This window comes from Oncorhynchus mykiss, chromosome 11 (genome assembly GCF_013265735.2).
Source record: "Oncorhynchus mykiss isolate Arlee chromosome 11, USDA_OmykA_1.1, whole genome shotgun sequence".
Classification (NCBI taxonomy): domain Eukaryota; kingdom Metazoa; phylum Chordata; class Actinopteri; order Salmoniformes; family Salmonidae; genus Oncorhynchus; species Oncorhynchus mykiss.
The window spans coordinates 10,580,467-10,596,858 of record NC_048575.1 but is presented as its reverse complement, the minus strand read 5'-3'; the positions used below and the strand labels follow the sequence as shown (position 1 = coordinate 10,596,858).

Here is a 16,392-nt window from a genome sequence, read left to right as displayed (position 1 = left end):
ATAAAGTCCAAAGAAGAAGAATAAACCTGAAGGAGGAGAGATTCCTAGAAACCAACTCGGTTGACCTTTTATCTGTGGATTAATTGTCGGAGTAGAGGACCTTGTGCATTTCAGGTAAAATAACAACCCAATGTTTATATCCCAGGACAAATTTGCTAGCAACAGCAAGCTAGCTAGCTAAATTGTTATAAATGTTTGCGCATCGACCTGTCCCCAAATTAATGTAGTTGGTTCAGAGTTAATTTTGATATTCCTAACTCGTGGTGTTCTGATCACGTCTGGTGTGAGGGGACATAATCAACATGCTCTCGGTGGTGCACGTGGACCCAAGCGTGCGAGCGGTCTGGTCAGCATGTAAGACACCAGTGTGGTCTTCTCGCAGACCTCATGTAAAACTATTTGGCTGAACTGAGAGACCGTACTGTATTCCAGCCATGTCCACAGTCAGTCCAGCCTTCATATGGGATGAATTGACCATGTCTAATCAAACATGGCGTCCTACCTTTCAGACCCAGGAATGCCTTGGCCCTGCCTGGAGTTGGAGCTGGGCTGTGGGGAGGAGGGAGGGAACGAGGGGGAGTAGAGAGGGAAGGAGGGGGGACTTGGCAGGACTTTGGACCGGACACATCATGTCTCCCATTAGGGATGCAGCAAATCGTTAAGTAGGCTCTCTTGAACAGAAAAAGGGCACAACATACCCATTCATGGCTAGTCTCGGGCCTATAAAGAGAAACCCTGAGAGGTTGAAACATACTGTAATACAACAAGTGCAGCATGGACGGATTGCGGCAAGACAAGGGTAAACATTGGGAGGTGAGAGGCCTCCCGAGTTGCGTAGCGTTCTAAGGCACAGTGCTTGAGGCGTCACTACAGACCCGGCTTCGAACCCAGGCTGTGTCGCAGCCAGCCACGACCAGGTGAACCATGAGGCGGTGAACAATTGGCCTAGCGTCGTCCGGGTTAGGGGCGGGTTTGGCCGGTCAGGATGTCCTTGTCCCATCGCGCTCTAGCGACTCCTTGTGGCGGGCCGGGCTCATGCACACTAACTTCGGTCACCAGTTGTACAGCGTTTTCTCCGACACATTAGCGCGGCTGGCTTCCAGATTAAGTGAGCAGTGTGTTAAAGGAGCAGTGCGGCTTGGCAGGGTCGTGTTTCGGAGGACACATGGCTCTCGACCGTCGCCTCTCCCAAGTCCGTAAGGGAGTTGCAGCGATGGCACAAGACTGTAACTACCAATTGGATACCAGGAAATTGGGAAAGGAGTAAAAAAGTACAAACAAAAATAATATTACATAAAAATAAAACATTGGGAGGTGGGGGCAGGTTTCCCAGAGGAACTGCTAGCATATTAAATCTCTCTAATGGGTGGGATTAGCCTGGTTTAGTCAAACTGAATGCTGCACTCGCCATTGTTTCACATTTACAGTGTTCAGTCAGGTTACACCAGTCTATTTACAGTGTTCAGTCTGGTTACACCAGTCTATTTACAGTGTTCAGTCTGGTTACACCAGTCTATTTACAGTGTTCAGTCTGGTTACACCAGTCTATTTACAGTGTTCAGTCTGGTTACACCAGGCTATTTACAGTGTTCAGTCTGGTTACACCAGTCTATTTACAGTGTTCAGTCTGGTTACACCAGGCTATTTACAGTGTTCAGTCTGGTTACACCAGTCTATTTACACAGTGTTCAGTCTGGTTACACCAGTCTATTTACAGTGTTCAGTCTGGTTACACCAGTCTATTTACAGTGTTCAGTCTGGTTACACCAGTCTATTTACAGTGTTCAGTCTGGTTACACCAGTCTATTTACAGTGTTCAGTCTGGTTACACCAGTCTATTTACAGTGTTCAGTCAGGTTACACCAGTCTATTTACAGTGTTCAGTCTGGTTACACCAGTCTATTTACAGTGTTCAGTCTGGTTACACCAGTCTATTTACAGTGTTCCATCTGGTTACACCAGTCTATTTACAGTGTTCAGTCTGGTTACACCAGTCTATTTACAGTGTTCAGTCTGGTTACACCAGTCTATTTACAGTGTTCCATCTGGTTACACCAGTCTATTTACACAGTGTTCAGTCTGGTTACACCAGTCTATTTACAGTGTTCAGTATGGTTACACCAGTCTATTTACAGTGTTCAGTCTGGTTACACCAGGCTATTTACAGTGTTCAGTCTGGTTACACCAGTCTATTTACAGTGTTCAGTCAGGTTACACCAGGCTATTTACAGTGTTCAGTCTGGTTACACCAGTCTATTTACAGTGTTCAGTCTGGTTACACCAGTCTATTTACAGTGTTCAGTCTGGTTACACAAGGCTATTTACAGTGTTCAGTCTGGTTACACCAGTCTATTTACAAAGTGTTCAGTCAGGTTACACCAGTCTATTTACAGTGTTCAGTCTGGTTACACCAGTCTATTTACAGTGTTCAGTCTGGTTACACCAGTCTATTTACAGTGTTCAGTCTGGTTACACCAGTCTATTTACAGTGTTCAGTCTGGTTACACCAGTCTATTTACAGTGTTCAGTCTGGTTACACCAGTCTATTTACAGTGTTCAGTCTGGTTACACCAGGCTATTTACAGTATTCAGTCTGGTTACACCAGTCTATTTACAGTGTTCAGTCTGGTTACACAAGGCTATTTACAGTGTTCAGTCTGGTTACACCAGTCTATTTACAGTGTTCAATCTGGTTACACCAGTCTATTTACAGTGTTCAGTCTGGTTACACCAGTCTATTTACAGTGTTCAGTCTGGTTACACCAGTCTATTTACACAGTGTTCAGTCTGGTTACACCAGTCTATTTACAGTGTTCAGTCTGGTTACACCAGTCTATTTACAGTGTTCAGTCTGGTTACACCAGTCTATTTACAGTGTTCAGTCTGGTTACACCAGTCTATTTACAGTGTTCAGTCTGGTTACACCAGTCTATTTACAGTGTTCAGTCTGGTTACACCAGTCTATTTACAGTGTTCAGTCTGGTTACACCAGTCTATTTACAGTGTTCAGTCTGGTTACACCAGGCTATTTACAGTGTTCAGTCTGGTTACACCAGTCTATTTACAGTGTTCAGTCTGGTTACACCAGTCTATTTACAGTGTTCAGTCAGGTTACACCAGTCTATTTACAGTGTTCAGTCAGGTTACACCAGTCTATTTACAGTGTTCAGTCTGGTTACACCAGTCTATTTACAGTGTTCAGACTGGTTACACCAGTCTATTTACAGTGTTCAGTCTGGTTACACCAGTCTATTTACAGTGTTCAGTCAGGTTACACCAGTCTATTTACAGTGTTCAGTCAGGTTACACCAGTCTATTTACAGTGTTCAGTCTGGTTACACCAGGCTATTTACAGTGTTCAGTCAGGTTACACCAGTCTATTTACAGTGTTCAGTCTGGTTACACCAGTCTATTTACAGTGTTCAGTCTGGTTACACCAGTCTATTTACAGTGTTCAGTCTGGTTACACCAGTCTATTTACAGTGTTCAGTCTGGTTACACAAGGCTATTTACAGTGTTCAGTCTGGTTACACCAGTCTATTTACAGTGTTCAGTCTGGTTACACCAGTCTATTTACAGTGTTCAGTCTGGTTACACCAGTCTATTTACAGTGTTCAGTCAGGTTACACCAGTCTATTTACAGTGTTCAGTCAGGTTACACCAGTCTATTTACAGTGTTCAGTCTGGTTACACCAGTCTATTTACAGTGTTCAGTCAGGTTACACCAGTCTATTTACAGTGTTCAGTCTGGTTACACCAGGCTATTTACAGTGTTCAGTCTGGTTACACCAGGCTATTTACAGTGTTCAGTCTGGTTACACCAGTCTATTTACAGTGTTCAGTCTGGTTACACCAGTCTATTTACAGTGTTCAGTCTGGTTACACCAGTCTATTTACAGTGTTCAGTCTGGTTACACCAGTCTATTTACAGTGTTCAGTCTGGTTACACCAGTCTATTTACAGTGTTCAGTCTGGTTACACCAGGTTATTTACAGTATTCAGTCTGGTTACACCAGTCTATTTACAGTGTTCAGTCTGGTTACACCAGTCTATTTACAGTGTTCAGTCTGGTTACACCAGTCTATTTACAGTGTTCAGTCTGGTTACACCAGTCTATTTACACAGTGTTCAGTCTGGTTACACCAGTCTATTTACACTGTTCAGTCTGGTTACACCAGTCTATTTACAGTGTTCAGTCTGGTTACACCAGTCTATTTACATTGTTCAGTCTGGTTACACCAGTCTATTTACAGTGTTCAGTCTGGTTACACCAGTCTATTTACATTGTTCAGTCAGGTTACACCAGTCTATTTACACAGTGTTCAGTCTGGTTACACCAGGCTATTTACAGTGTTCAGTCTGGTTACACAAGGCTATTTACAGTGTTCAGTCTGGTTACACCAGTCTATTTACAGTGTTCAGTCTGGTTACACCAGTCTATTTACAGTGTTCAGTCTGGTTACACCAGTCTATTTACAGTGTTCAGTCTGGTTACACAAGGCTATTTACAGAGTTCAGTCTGGTTACACCAGTCTATTTACAGTGTTCAGTCTGGTTACACAAGGCTATTTACAGTGTTCAGTCTGGTTACACCAGTCTATTTACAGTGTTCAGTCTGGTTACACCAGTCTATTTACAGTGTTCAGTCTGGTTACACAAGGCTATTTACAGTGTTCAGTCTGGTTACACCAGTCTATTTACAGTGTTCAGTCTGGTTACACCAGTCTATTTACAGTGTTCAGTCTGGTTACACAAGGCTATTTACAGTGTTCAGTCTGGTTACACCAGTCTATTTACAGTGTTCAGTCTGGTTACACCAGTCTATTTACAGTGTTCAGTCTGGTTACACCAGTCTATTTACAGTGTTCAGTCAGGTTACACCAGTCTATTTACAGTGTTCAGTCTGGTTACACCAGTCTATTTACAGTGTTCAGTCTGGTTACACCAGTCTATTTACAGTGTTCAGTCAGGTTACACCAGTCTATTTACAGTGTTCAGTCTGGTTACACCAGTCTATTTACAGTGTTCAGTCTGGTTACACCAGTCTATTTACAGTGTTCAGTCTGGTTACACCAGTCTATTTACAGTGTTCATCAGGTTACACCAGTCTATTTACAGTGTTCAGTCTGGTTACACCAGTCTATTTACAGTGTTCAGTCTGGTTACACCAGTCTATTTACAGTGTTCAGTCTGGTTACACCAGTCTATTTACAGTGTTCAGTCTGGTTACACCAGTCTATTTACAGTGTTCAGTCTGGTTACACCAGTCTATTTACAGTGTTCAGTCTGGTTACACCAGTCTATTTACACAGTGTTCAGTCTGGTTACACCAGTCTATTTACAGTGTTCAGTCTGGTTACACCAGTCTATTTACAGTGTTCAGTCTGGTTACACCAGTCTATTTACAGTGTTCAGTCTGGTTACACCAGTCTATTTACACAGTGTTCAGTCTGGTTACACCAGTCTATTTACAGTGTTCAGTCTGGTTACACCAGTCTATTTACAGTGTTCAGTCTGGTTACACCAGTCTATTTACAGTGTTCAGTCTGGTTACACCAGTCTATTTTCAGTGTTCAGTCTGGTTACACCAGTCTATTTACAGTGTTCAGTCTGGTTACACCAGTCTATTTACAGTGTTCAGTCTGGTTACACCAGTCTATTTACAGTGTTCAGTCTGGTTACACCAGTCTATTTACAGTGTTCAGTCTGGTTACACCAGTCTATTTACACAGTGTTCAGTCAGGTTACACCAGTCTATTTACAGTGTTCAGTCTGGTTACACCAGTCTACTTACAGTGTTCAGTCTGGTTACACCAGGCTATTTACAGTGTTCAGTCTGGTTACACCAGTCTATTTACAGTGTTCAGTCTGGTTACACCAGTCTATTTACACAGTGTTCAGTCTGGTTACACCAGTCTATTTACAGTGTTCAGTCTGGTTACACCAGTCTATTTACAGTGTTCAGTCTGGTTACACCAGTCTATTTACAGTGTTCAGTCAGGTTACACCAGGCTATTTACAGTGTTCAGTCTGGTTACACCAGAAATGGAGGAGACTAAAAACCTATCTGCTATCAATGACAACTTGGGTCTTCCTGCTGCGCATCATACCTTCCTCCAGGTCCTCTGTCCTTGACTTGCTGCTGCTCCCTTCAGTGTATTTCTTCCAGAAGCGACGTTTCTCCTTGCTGCGCTCCTTCATGGCCGTCTTGGAATTGGTCATCCAGGCGTGGTAACCAAACTGTGGGGAGTGGATGTTAACAACCACACTGGTGGACTACTGATCCAACACCATGTGCCCAGAGGGACTGTTTGGCTGCTTAATTGGGACACTTACCCGTCCTTTAAGAGATTTGATTTTTAGCGAGTCTGGTTCATGTTGACAGACTTGCCATTGGTGTGCTTTATCGAAAGTCAAGCAACGTGGCCCAAATTTTACTCACACACTCAAAACCGAAGAGTTGAGTTGAAATGAGTGTAGGAAATGTGTCCGAATTAGGCAGCCAAAGAGAATATACCCTAGTCAACCAACCATTGACAAAGTACACAATGCAGAGGATGAATGAATTGGGATGTAAGGGAATGTGTTTATGTAGATGGGACCAAAAATGGCATTTACAATTGAAGAAAGTGCCCCTAAAGATGAACACAACCCACCATTCCTAGTTTGAGAACAGGGGTTTACATTTTACTTTTTAAATGTAACCTTTACTTAACTAGGCTAGTCAGTGAAGAAAAATGTCTTATTTACAATGATGGCCTAAATGATGGGTTAGGGTTGATTCCATTTCAGTTCAGTACATTTCAGTTTACTTCCTGAAATTGACCCAACTGAAATAGTATTGATCCCAACCCTGTTTAAGACACAGTCTTAACTCCACAGAGAATTACCCTGGAAGAAAAGCCACCCACCACCACACGTGCACATCTCTCTCCCAAAGCACAAACAGGGAGGATATCTACGCCAGAAACAGAACAGCAACACAGTTCACTGAATTTCAACTGCATGCATCATCAGCGGCCGCCATTTTGTCATGACTCGGCATCATCTTGTGAAATGGAGGCGCGGCTGTGGTATTTGAACAGAACTTTACTGACATCGTGGTCATGTATTGGAGTGAGAGGGGAAAATGCATTTAATGTCGTGAGAAAGTGGCTTGGACTGGAGTGGTCAAGGATACTCACAGCATACAAAAAGGGAAATGCAAGATAGAGACCTAGTTGTGAGAGTACCTTGGCTGCCCTCATTATATACGGCAGACCAGCTTTGGGCAGCTTAATGATAGACTTTGTTAAAGCCAGCAAGGCAGAGCAGGACAAAGCAGGGGCGAGAGTTAGAAGACCATAACATTTGTCACAAATAAAGGCCGAAACAAACACAACTCACGACAAAAGAATGTTAGCAGTTGAAAACTGTTAAGTGCGGAGAGAACAAACAACATTTGGCAATTAGACTTGTTACCTGTTTGTGAACAATCACACATTAGAAATCAGTTCGAACAGAAATAGAAGCAAGCAGACCCGTTTAAATAATCAAGAAAGAAAGAAAAAATGCACATAGAAATACTTTCCAACTGTTGTTACTGGACAAAAATCAATATTCTGACAATGCAGGACAGTGGTGAAAGGATGATGTCCTACGTTCGAGCGAACCTGAAATGCAGACTTCTTGGGCTGCTCTTCCTCATTTTTATCCTCCTCTTCCTCTTCTTCACTGTCCGTCTCAAACAGGTAATAGTTACCACTTCTCACCACTGAGAGGGGAGTGAAAGACAAGGTTAAAGGTTACCCACTTATACTAGTCCACTTGTGTATTACACTGTACCAGAGTATGTGAGTGGAGTGTATAGAGGAGCGGAGCTGGAGCGGAGCTGAAGCAGAGTGTACAGTGGAGCGGAGTGTACAGAGGATCAGAGTGTACAGAGGATCAGAGTGTACAGAGGATCAGAGTGTACAGAGGATCAGAGTGTACAGAGGATCAGAGTGTACAAATCAAATCAAATCAAATTTTATTTGTCACATACACATGGTTAGCAGATGTTAATGCGAGTGTAGCGAAATGCTTGTGCTTCTAGTTCCAACAATGCAGTAATAACAAGTAATCTAACTAACAATTCCAAAACTACTGTCTTGTACACAGTGTAAGGGGATAAAGAATATGTACATAAGGATATATGAATGAGTGATGGTACAGAGCAGCATAGGCAAGATACAGTAGATGGTATCGAGTACAGTATATACATGTGAGATGAGTATGTAAACAAAGTGGCATAGTTAAAGTGGCTAGTGATACATGTATTACATAAGGATACAGTCGATGATATAGAGTACAGTATATACGTATGCATATGAGATGAATAATGTAGGGTAAGTAACATTAAATAAGGTAGCATTGTTTAAAGTGGCTAGTGATATATTTAATCATTTCCCATCAATTCCCATTATTAAAGTGGCTGGAGTTGAGTCAGTGTCAGTGTGTTGGCAGCAGCCACTCAATGTTACTGGTGGCTGTTTAACAGTCTGATGGCCTTGAGATAGAAGCTGTTTTTCAGTCTCTCGGTCCCAGCTTTGATGCACCTGTACTGACCTCGCCTTCTGGATGATAGCGGGGTGAACAGGCAGTGGCTCGGGTGGTTGATGTCCTTGATGATCTTTATGGCCTTCCTGTGACATCGGGTGGTATAGGTGTCCTGGAGGGCAGGTAGTTTGCCCCCGGTGATGCGTTGTGCAGACCTCACTACCCTCTGGAGAGCCTTACGGTTGAGGGCGGAGCAGTTGCCGTACCAGGCGGTGATACAGCCCGCCAGGATGCTCTCGATTGTGCATCTGTAGAAGTTTGTGAGTGCTTTTGGTGACAAGCCGAATTTCTTCAGCCTCCTGAGGTTGAAGAGGCGCTGCTGCGCCTTCTTCACAATGCTGTCTGTGTGAGTGGACCAATTCAGTTTGTCTGTGATGTGTATGCCGAGGAACTTAAAACTTGCTACCCTCTCCACTACTGTTCCATCGATGTGGATAGGGGGGTGTTCCCTCTGCTGTTGCCTGAAGTCCACAATCATCTCCAGATGAGCAGAGTGGAGAGAGGAGCAGAGTGTACAGAGGATCAGAGTGTACAGAGGAGCAGAGTGTACAGAGGATCAGAGTGTACAGAGGAGCAGAGTGTACAGAGGAGCAGAGTGTACAGAGGAGCAGAGTGTACAGTGGAGCAGAGTATACAGTGGAGCAGAGTGTACAGAGGAGCAGAGTGTACAGAGGATCAGAGTGTACAGAGGAGCAGAGTGTACAGAGGAGCAGAGTGTACAGAGGAGCAGAGTGTACAGTGGAGCGGAGTGTACAGAGGAGCAGAGTGTACAATGGAGCGTTCCCAATTTGACTGGAGGGCGGAGCGAGATTCCCAAAGGCTGTTGGCCTTTTAGCCCGCTCCTGAAGCGCTCACTCGAGCTCAGGGCATGCCCGGCCCAGCATGCATTTGTAGTCTATTTGTGTGCTGTTATAGCCCCTTGCTTTAGCTACTGTCATGGAGTTCACTAAATATTTTCAGAAAGAAACTGATAAAACACACAGGTGAAAAATCAAGGTGATTTACGAAGATGAGGCCCAAGAGCACGAGAGGGAGTGTGGTGATGTAGTGTCCACAACTAAAGAATCATTGTGGAATCTGAAAAGACACATATCCCTAAAGCATGATGGTGTACTTACTACGTGTACATGCTAACATAAAGGAATGAGGTAAGTAGCTAGTGTGTCATTGTAGCAAAGTATTTATAAACAAAAAATCTAATTTCTTAAAAGTTTCCTTAATTTCTGTTCTATTATCAAACAATAGGCCTGGCATATTCCCACTTTCATCGAACTTTCCCATCTACAGTGGGGCAAAAAAGTATTTAGTCAGCCACCAATTGTGCAAGTTCTCCCACTTAAAAAGATGAGAGAGGCCTGTAATTTTCATCATAGGTACACTTCAACTATGACAGACAAAATGAGAAAAAAAATCCAGAAAATCACATTGTAGGATTTTTAATGAATTTATTTGCAAATTATGGTGGAAAATAAGTATTTGGTCAATAACAAAAGTTAATCTCAATACTTTGTTATATACCCTTTGTTGGCAATGACAGAGGTCAAACGTTTTCTGTAGGTCTTCACAAGGTTTTCAAACACTGGTATTTTGGCCCATTCCTCCATGCAGATCTCCTCTAGAGCAGTGATGTTTTGGGGCTGTTGCTGGGCAACACAGACTTTCAACTCCCTCCAAAGATTTGCTATTGGGTTGAGATCTGGAGACTGGCTAGGCCACTCCAGGACCTTGAAATGCTTCTTACGAAGCCACTCCTTTGTTGCCCGGGCGGTGTGTTTGGGATCATTGTTATGCTGAAACACCCAGCCACGTTTCATCTTCAATGCCCTTGCTGATGGAAGGAGGTTTTCACTCAAAATCTCACGATACATGGCCCCATTCATTCTTTCCTTTACACGGATCAGTCGTCCTGGTCCCTTTGCAGAAAAACAGCCCCAAAGCATGATGTTTCCACCCCCATTCTTCACAGTAGGTATGGTGTTCTTTGGATGCAACTCAGCATTCTTTGTCCTTCAAACACGACGAGTTGAGTTTTTACCAAAAAGTTATATTTTGCTTCCATCTGACCATATGACTTTCTCCCAATCTTCTTCTGGATCATCCAAATGCTCTCTAGCAAACTTCAGACGGGCCTGGACATGTACTGGCTTAAGCAGGGGGAACTGGAACTGCAGGATTTGAGTCCCTGGCGGCGTAGTGTGTTACTGATGGTAGGCTTTGTTACTTTGGTCCCAGCTCTCTGCAGGTCATTCACTAGGTCCCCCCGTGTGGTTCTGGGATTTTTGCTCACCGTTCTTGTGATCATTTTGACCCCACGGGGTGAGATCTCGCGTGGAGCCCCAGATCGAGGGAGATTATCAGTGGTCTTATATGTCTTCCATTTCCTAATAATTGCTCCCACAGTTGATTTATTCAAACCAAGCTGCTTACCTATTGCAGATTCAGTCTTCCCAGCCTGGTGCAGGTCTACAATTTTGTTTCTGGTGTCCTTTGACAGCTCTTTGGTCTTGGCCATAGTGGAGTTTGGAGTGTGACTGTTTAAGGTTGTGGACAGGTGTCTTTTATACTGATAACAAGTTCAAACAGGTGCCATTAATACAGGTAACGAGTGGAGGACAGAGCCTCTTAAAGAAGAAGTTGCAGGTCTGTGAGAGCCAGAAATCTTGCTTGTTTGTAGGTGACCAAATACTTATTTTCCACCATAATTTGCAAATAAATTCATTAAAAATCCTACAATGTGATTTTCTGGATTTTTATTTCTCATTTAGTCTGTCATAGTTGAAGTGTACCTATGATGAAAATTACAGGCCTCTCTCATCATTTTAAGTGGGAGAACTTGCACAATTGGTGGCTGACTAAATACTTTTTTGCCCCACTGTATCTATATATCTATCTATCTATCTTGCTCTACAGGCACCATCACATCAGCCTGAAGCCACAGACTCTGGCCAAACTTGTGTTTCTAAAAATGAATTCAAAAGCACTGTAGACTGAGCCTAAAAACACATTATCCCTTTCATTTGTATTTAATTCTAAGTAAGTATAAGTATTCATAGACTACAGTAAGTAAGTATTCATAGACTATAATTACTTAATACAACTAAATGCTGTTTGAAAGCGAAATGCTTCATGTCCCTACAAGTCTAGTGTCACACTCTGAAATGCTTAATGTCCCTACAAGTCTAGTGTCACACTCTGAAATGCTTTAAGTCCCTACAAGTCTAGTGTCACACTCTGAAATGCTTCACAATGTATTTATTTGTAGGCTATAGCCTTGAAATAGTATAAATATTATAGTGAAAATAATTCATTTCCGTTCCTTCTTAGGCTCCCTGTCTGAAACCTGACCTATTTAGAGAGTTTATATACAGTTTAATATGACATGTAACCTATTTAGAGAGTTTATATACAGTTTAATATGACATGTAACCTATTTAGAGAGTTTATATACAGTTTAATATGACATGTAACCTATTTGAAATGATGAGCGTGTCTTACCTTATCATGTTTATGCAAATACTTTAAATTCAAATCATATGGTTTGGTGTCAATACTTCAAACACAAATGGCAGGTCCAGGTGGTCACTGGAATAGATGGGTGTTGTTTGGATTTGAATGACTGGAGCGAATTCAGAACGCCAGTTGTTTCTGTGTTTAGCGAAGCGGTTGGAAAAGATGTGGAGTTCTGGAACGCCCACCACTCCATGAGAGATGAACTCCGCTCACATACACACCACAGTTCTGGAACGCCCACCACTCCATGAGAGATGAACTCCGCTCACTTACACACCACAGTTCTGGAATGCCCACCACTCCATGAGAGATGAACTCCGCTCACATACACACCACAGTTCTGGAACGCCCACCACTCCATGAGAGATGAACTCCGCTCACATACACACCACAGTTCTGGAACGTCCACCACTCCATGAGAGATGAACTCCGCTCACATACACACCACAGTTCTGGAACGCCCACCACTCCATGAGAGATGAACTCCGCTCACATACACACCACAGGCGGCTGGTGGCATCTTAATTGGGGAGAATGTGCTCGTAGTAATGGCTGGAATGGAATCATTGGAATGCTATTTAAACATTAAACGCATGGTTTCTTCATTCCAGTCATTACCTGAGCCGTCCTCCCCTCACCAGCCTCCTATGGTACACACATATATTTATGTAATGACAAACTCATATAAGATATGATAATCATCTTGAGTGTCAATAAACAAATTCAAGCCTAACTTTGTTACATGTACATTAACCACAGCCACATGAAATAGACAATATCTTATTTAAGAGGAATATTAAAAGCTGAATTGCTTCAAATATGAAATCAAAAGGTTGAAGGTCACTCACTGGATGCATGGTCAACCCACGGCCTCCACCACCACTGTAATTTCTTCTCTCTGCTCCTTTCTTTATCTGAAAAACAACCTTGATGTTTTGAATGAACAGTATATATTATGTCATCGTTGTGGGACTGTGATGTTTCTACAAACAGACGTATCGTTAAATCAATGCAGAACTTTATAGGCCGACATGGGTTGGCAGGACAAGATCATCCAATCATGGCTTTCAGTGCACTAGTTCCTCAAGGCCCAGAAGGCCTCTAGCCGTCCCACCTTCATCCTCCTCCTCCTCGTCCTTGCTGTGTCCGTGGCCTGCGTCTCCGCTCTCCTGCACCAAGCTCAAAATCCTCTCCTTCCCCCTCTTGAACTTCTGCTGTCGACTCTTGATACGGTCCATTCTGATTGGACACAGAGATAGAAACAATGACTAATGACCAATAGGCTCTGACCACTGTGTATAATTGACAATGAATCTGTACTTTGGTTTTCTCTCTGTTCTTTGGGCTGGCTAGGAGTCGGGGTGTGTGTGGATGTGTTCAGACTGGTATCAGGTTGCGAGAGCAAAAGAGAGACCAATAGAGATGGAGAGAGACAGAGACAGAGACATGTAATGTTTACTGTTAATTTTTGTTGTTTTTCACTTTATATATTCACTTTGTATGTTGTCTACCTCACTTGCTTTGGCAATGTTAACACATGCCAATAAAGCCCTTGAATTGAATTGAATTGACAGAGAGACAGAGAGAGACAGAGACAGAGAGAGAGACAGAGAGAGACAGAGACAGAGAGAGAGACAGAGAGAGAGAGAGAGACAGAGAGAGAGAGAGATAGAGAGAGACACAGAGAGAGAGAGGGACAGAGACAGGGAGAGAGAGAGAGAGAGAGAGAGAGAGAGAGAGAGAGAGAGAGAGAGATAGAGAGAGAGAGAGAGAGACAGAGACAGGGAGAGAGAGAGAGAGAGAGCGAGAGAGAGAGAGAGAGAGAGAGAGATGCAGTAGATGTGTCCCACTAACACAATGCTGCCCTGCGGCTCCACATATAAAAACTAAAGTACGTCAATACAGTGTAGAAGGACATTCATCGTAAATCACATCCTGGAATTAGGGTTGATTTGAGACGACATACATGGTACATTGAGACGACATACATGGTAACATCTGTGAGGCTTCTCTTTTCAGTGAGAGCTAATAAAATCACAACTGTTGTGACAGAGTTTATACTGTCTGTCTAATGTGTTGGGATATGAGTTGGGATATGAGTTGGGTTATGTGTTGGGATATGAGTTGGGATATGTGTTGGGATATGAGTTGGGATATGAGTTGGGATATGAGTTGGGATATGAGTTGGGATATGAGTTGGGATATGAGTTGGGATATGTGTTGGGATATGTGTTGGGATATGAGTTGGAATATGTGTTGGGATATGAGTTGGGATATGAGTTGGGATATGTGTTGGGATATGTGTTGGGATATGAGTTGGGATATGTGTTGGGATATGAGTTGGGATATGTGTTGGGATAGGTGTTGGGATATGAGTTGGGATATGTGTTGGGATATGTGTTGGGATATGAGTTGGGATATGAGTTGGGTTATGTGTTGGGATATGAGTTGGGATATGTGTTGGGATATGAGTTGGGATATGTGTTGGGATATGAGTTGGGATATGAGTTGGGATATGAGTTGGGATATGAGTTGGGATATGAGTTGGGATATGAGTTGGGATATGTGTTGGGATATGTGTTGGGATATGAGTTGGGATATGTGTTGGGATATGAGTTGGGATATGAGTTGGGATATGTGTTGGGATATGTGTTGAGATATGAGTTGGGATATGAGTTGGGTTATGTGTTGGGATATGAGTTGGGATATGTGTTGGGATATGAGTTGGGATATGTGTTGGGATATGTGTTGGGATATGAGTTGGGAAATGAGTTGGGATATGTGTTGGGATATGTGTTGGGATATGAGTTGGGATATGAGTTGGGATATGAGTTGGGATATGAGTTGGGATATGAGTTGGGATATGTGTTGGGATATGTGTTGGGATATGAGTTGGAATATGTGTTGGGATATGAGTTGGGATATGAGTTGGGATATGTGTTGGGATATGTGTTGGGATATGAGTTGGGATATGTGTTGGGATATGAGTTGGGATATGTGTTGGGATAGGTGTTGGGATATGAGTTGGGATATGTGTTGGGATATGTGTTGGGATATGAGTTGGGATATGTGTTGGGATATGAGTTAGGATATGAGTTGGAATATGTGTTGGGATATGAGTTGGGATATGAGTTGGGATATGTGTTGGGATATGTGTTGGGATATGTGTTGGGATATGTGTTGGGATATGAGTTGGGATATGAGTTGGGATATGTGTTGGGATATGAGTTGGGATATGAGTTGGGATATGAGTTGGGATATGAGTTGGGATATGCAAAAAAAAAATGTGTACATGTGAAATAGAACACGTATAAGCACCCAGCTAATTATTATTATTATATTAAATCTCTGTGCGTACATCATCCATGTGGAAGGACTGTATATTATGTGTGTGTATATGGCACATATGTGCTATACTATATGTGTATATTTTCTGTCTGTAGAAAACACATGTTCTCACTGTCTCTTCAGCAGGTCCATCGACCTCTTCTCCACTTCGATCCTGGCTTTTACAGCTTTCACTATGGTGCTTTGGAACAGCTCAGCCCCTCTAACGCAACACACACACAATACATCTAATATCAATTGACAAATACATTGAATACACAGTAAAGTTTCATTTGATTTTGTTTTATTTTAATGGTCATTGTGAAAGTAGAGTAAACCAAACCAAACAACGTAAAAGTTTACCTGGAGGCGAGGATCTGTGAAGAGCGAATGTCGGCGACCACGTGTAGGAAGTAGTGGCTCATGAATACGCGTCGCTGTAGCAACAGGAAGGCAAAACAGATGCTGTCCCAGATGATGCCTGCCTCGTCGCTAGGCAACTCACAATGCTTGTTGGCCTGTTGCTCAGCTGCAACGATTTCAAGAAACGTAAATCATCAAATATTTGTTCATTCTTTACATTTTGAAGAAAGTGAAACTTTTCTCCTCAACCCCAAATATACTGTCCAGCCCACTTCAGATGGAGTTAATATCAAGCACTTCTGAACATTCAACGGAATAATGCTTTGCAAATCCTTTTAAGCGGGTGTACATTTTCTGTCACATATCAAAACAGAGAAAGTGTGTTTCCAAAAGGCATTCTGCTTTACAGTGGTGGTCGGGTCACTTACGTTTAGAATAGCCTTTTATAGTGCAGGCCAGGCTGAACAGCTGTATGAGCCAACAGTGATTGGTGACCAGGGACTTTATGTATCCACAGGCCAGTATCTGAGGACAAACCACAGTCAGCTAAAACATGACACAGCAGCAACCAATCACACCACTAGATCTACTGTATACTGTTGTTGCAGAATTAAA

General features: G+C 42.7%; 1 protein-coding gene across 3 annotated transcripts in view; it reads right to left on the bottom strand.

Moving 5' to 3' along the window:
- The window catches only part of LOC110536547 (piezo-type mechanosensitive ion channel component 2), a 228,583-nt gene that overhangs the window by 27,162 nt on the left and 185,029 nt on the right, over positions 1–16,392 (bottom strand). For 2 of the 3 annotated variants that reach the window (XM_036934818.1, XM_036934819.1), the window contains exons 26-32: positions 16,206–16,302; positions 15,778–15,943; positions 15,548–15,637; positions 13,202–13,326; positions 12,936–13,001; positions 7,641–7,753; positions 6,111–6,240 (exon numbers count right to left, since the gene is read on the bottom strand). In XM_036934818.1, coding sequence (XP_036790713.1) covers positions 6,111–6,240; positions 7,641–7,753; positions 12,936–13,001; positions 13,202–13,326; positions 15,548–15,637; positions 15,778–15,943; positions 16,206–16,302 — 787 coding nt within the window. The remainder of the gene's footprint in view (positions 1–6,110; positions 6,241–7,640; positions 7,754–12,935; positions 13,002–13,201; positions 13,327–15,547; positions 15,638–15,777; positions 15,944–16,205; positions 16,303–16,392) is intronic. The other variant, XM_036934820.1, reaches the window with a different exon arrangement.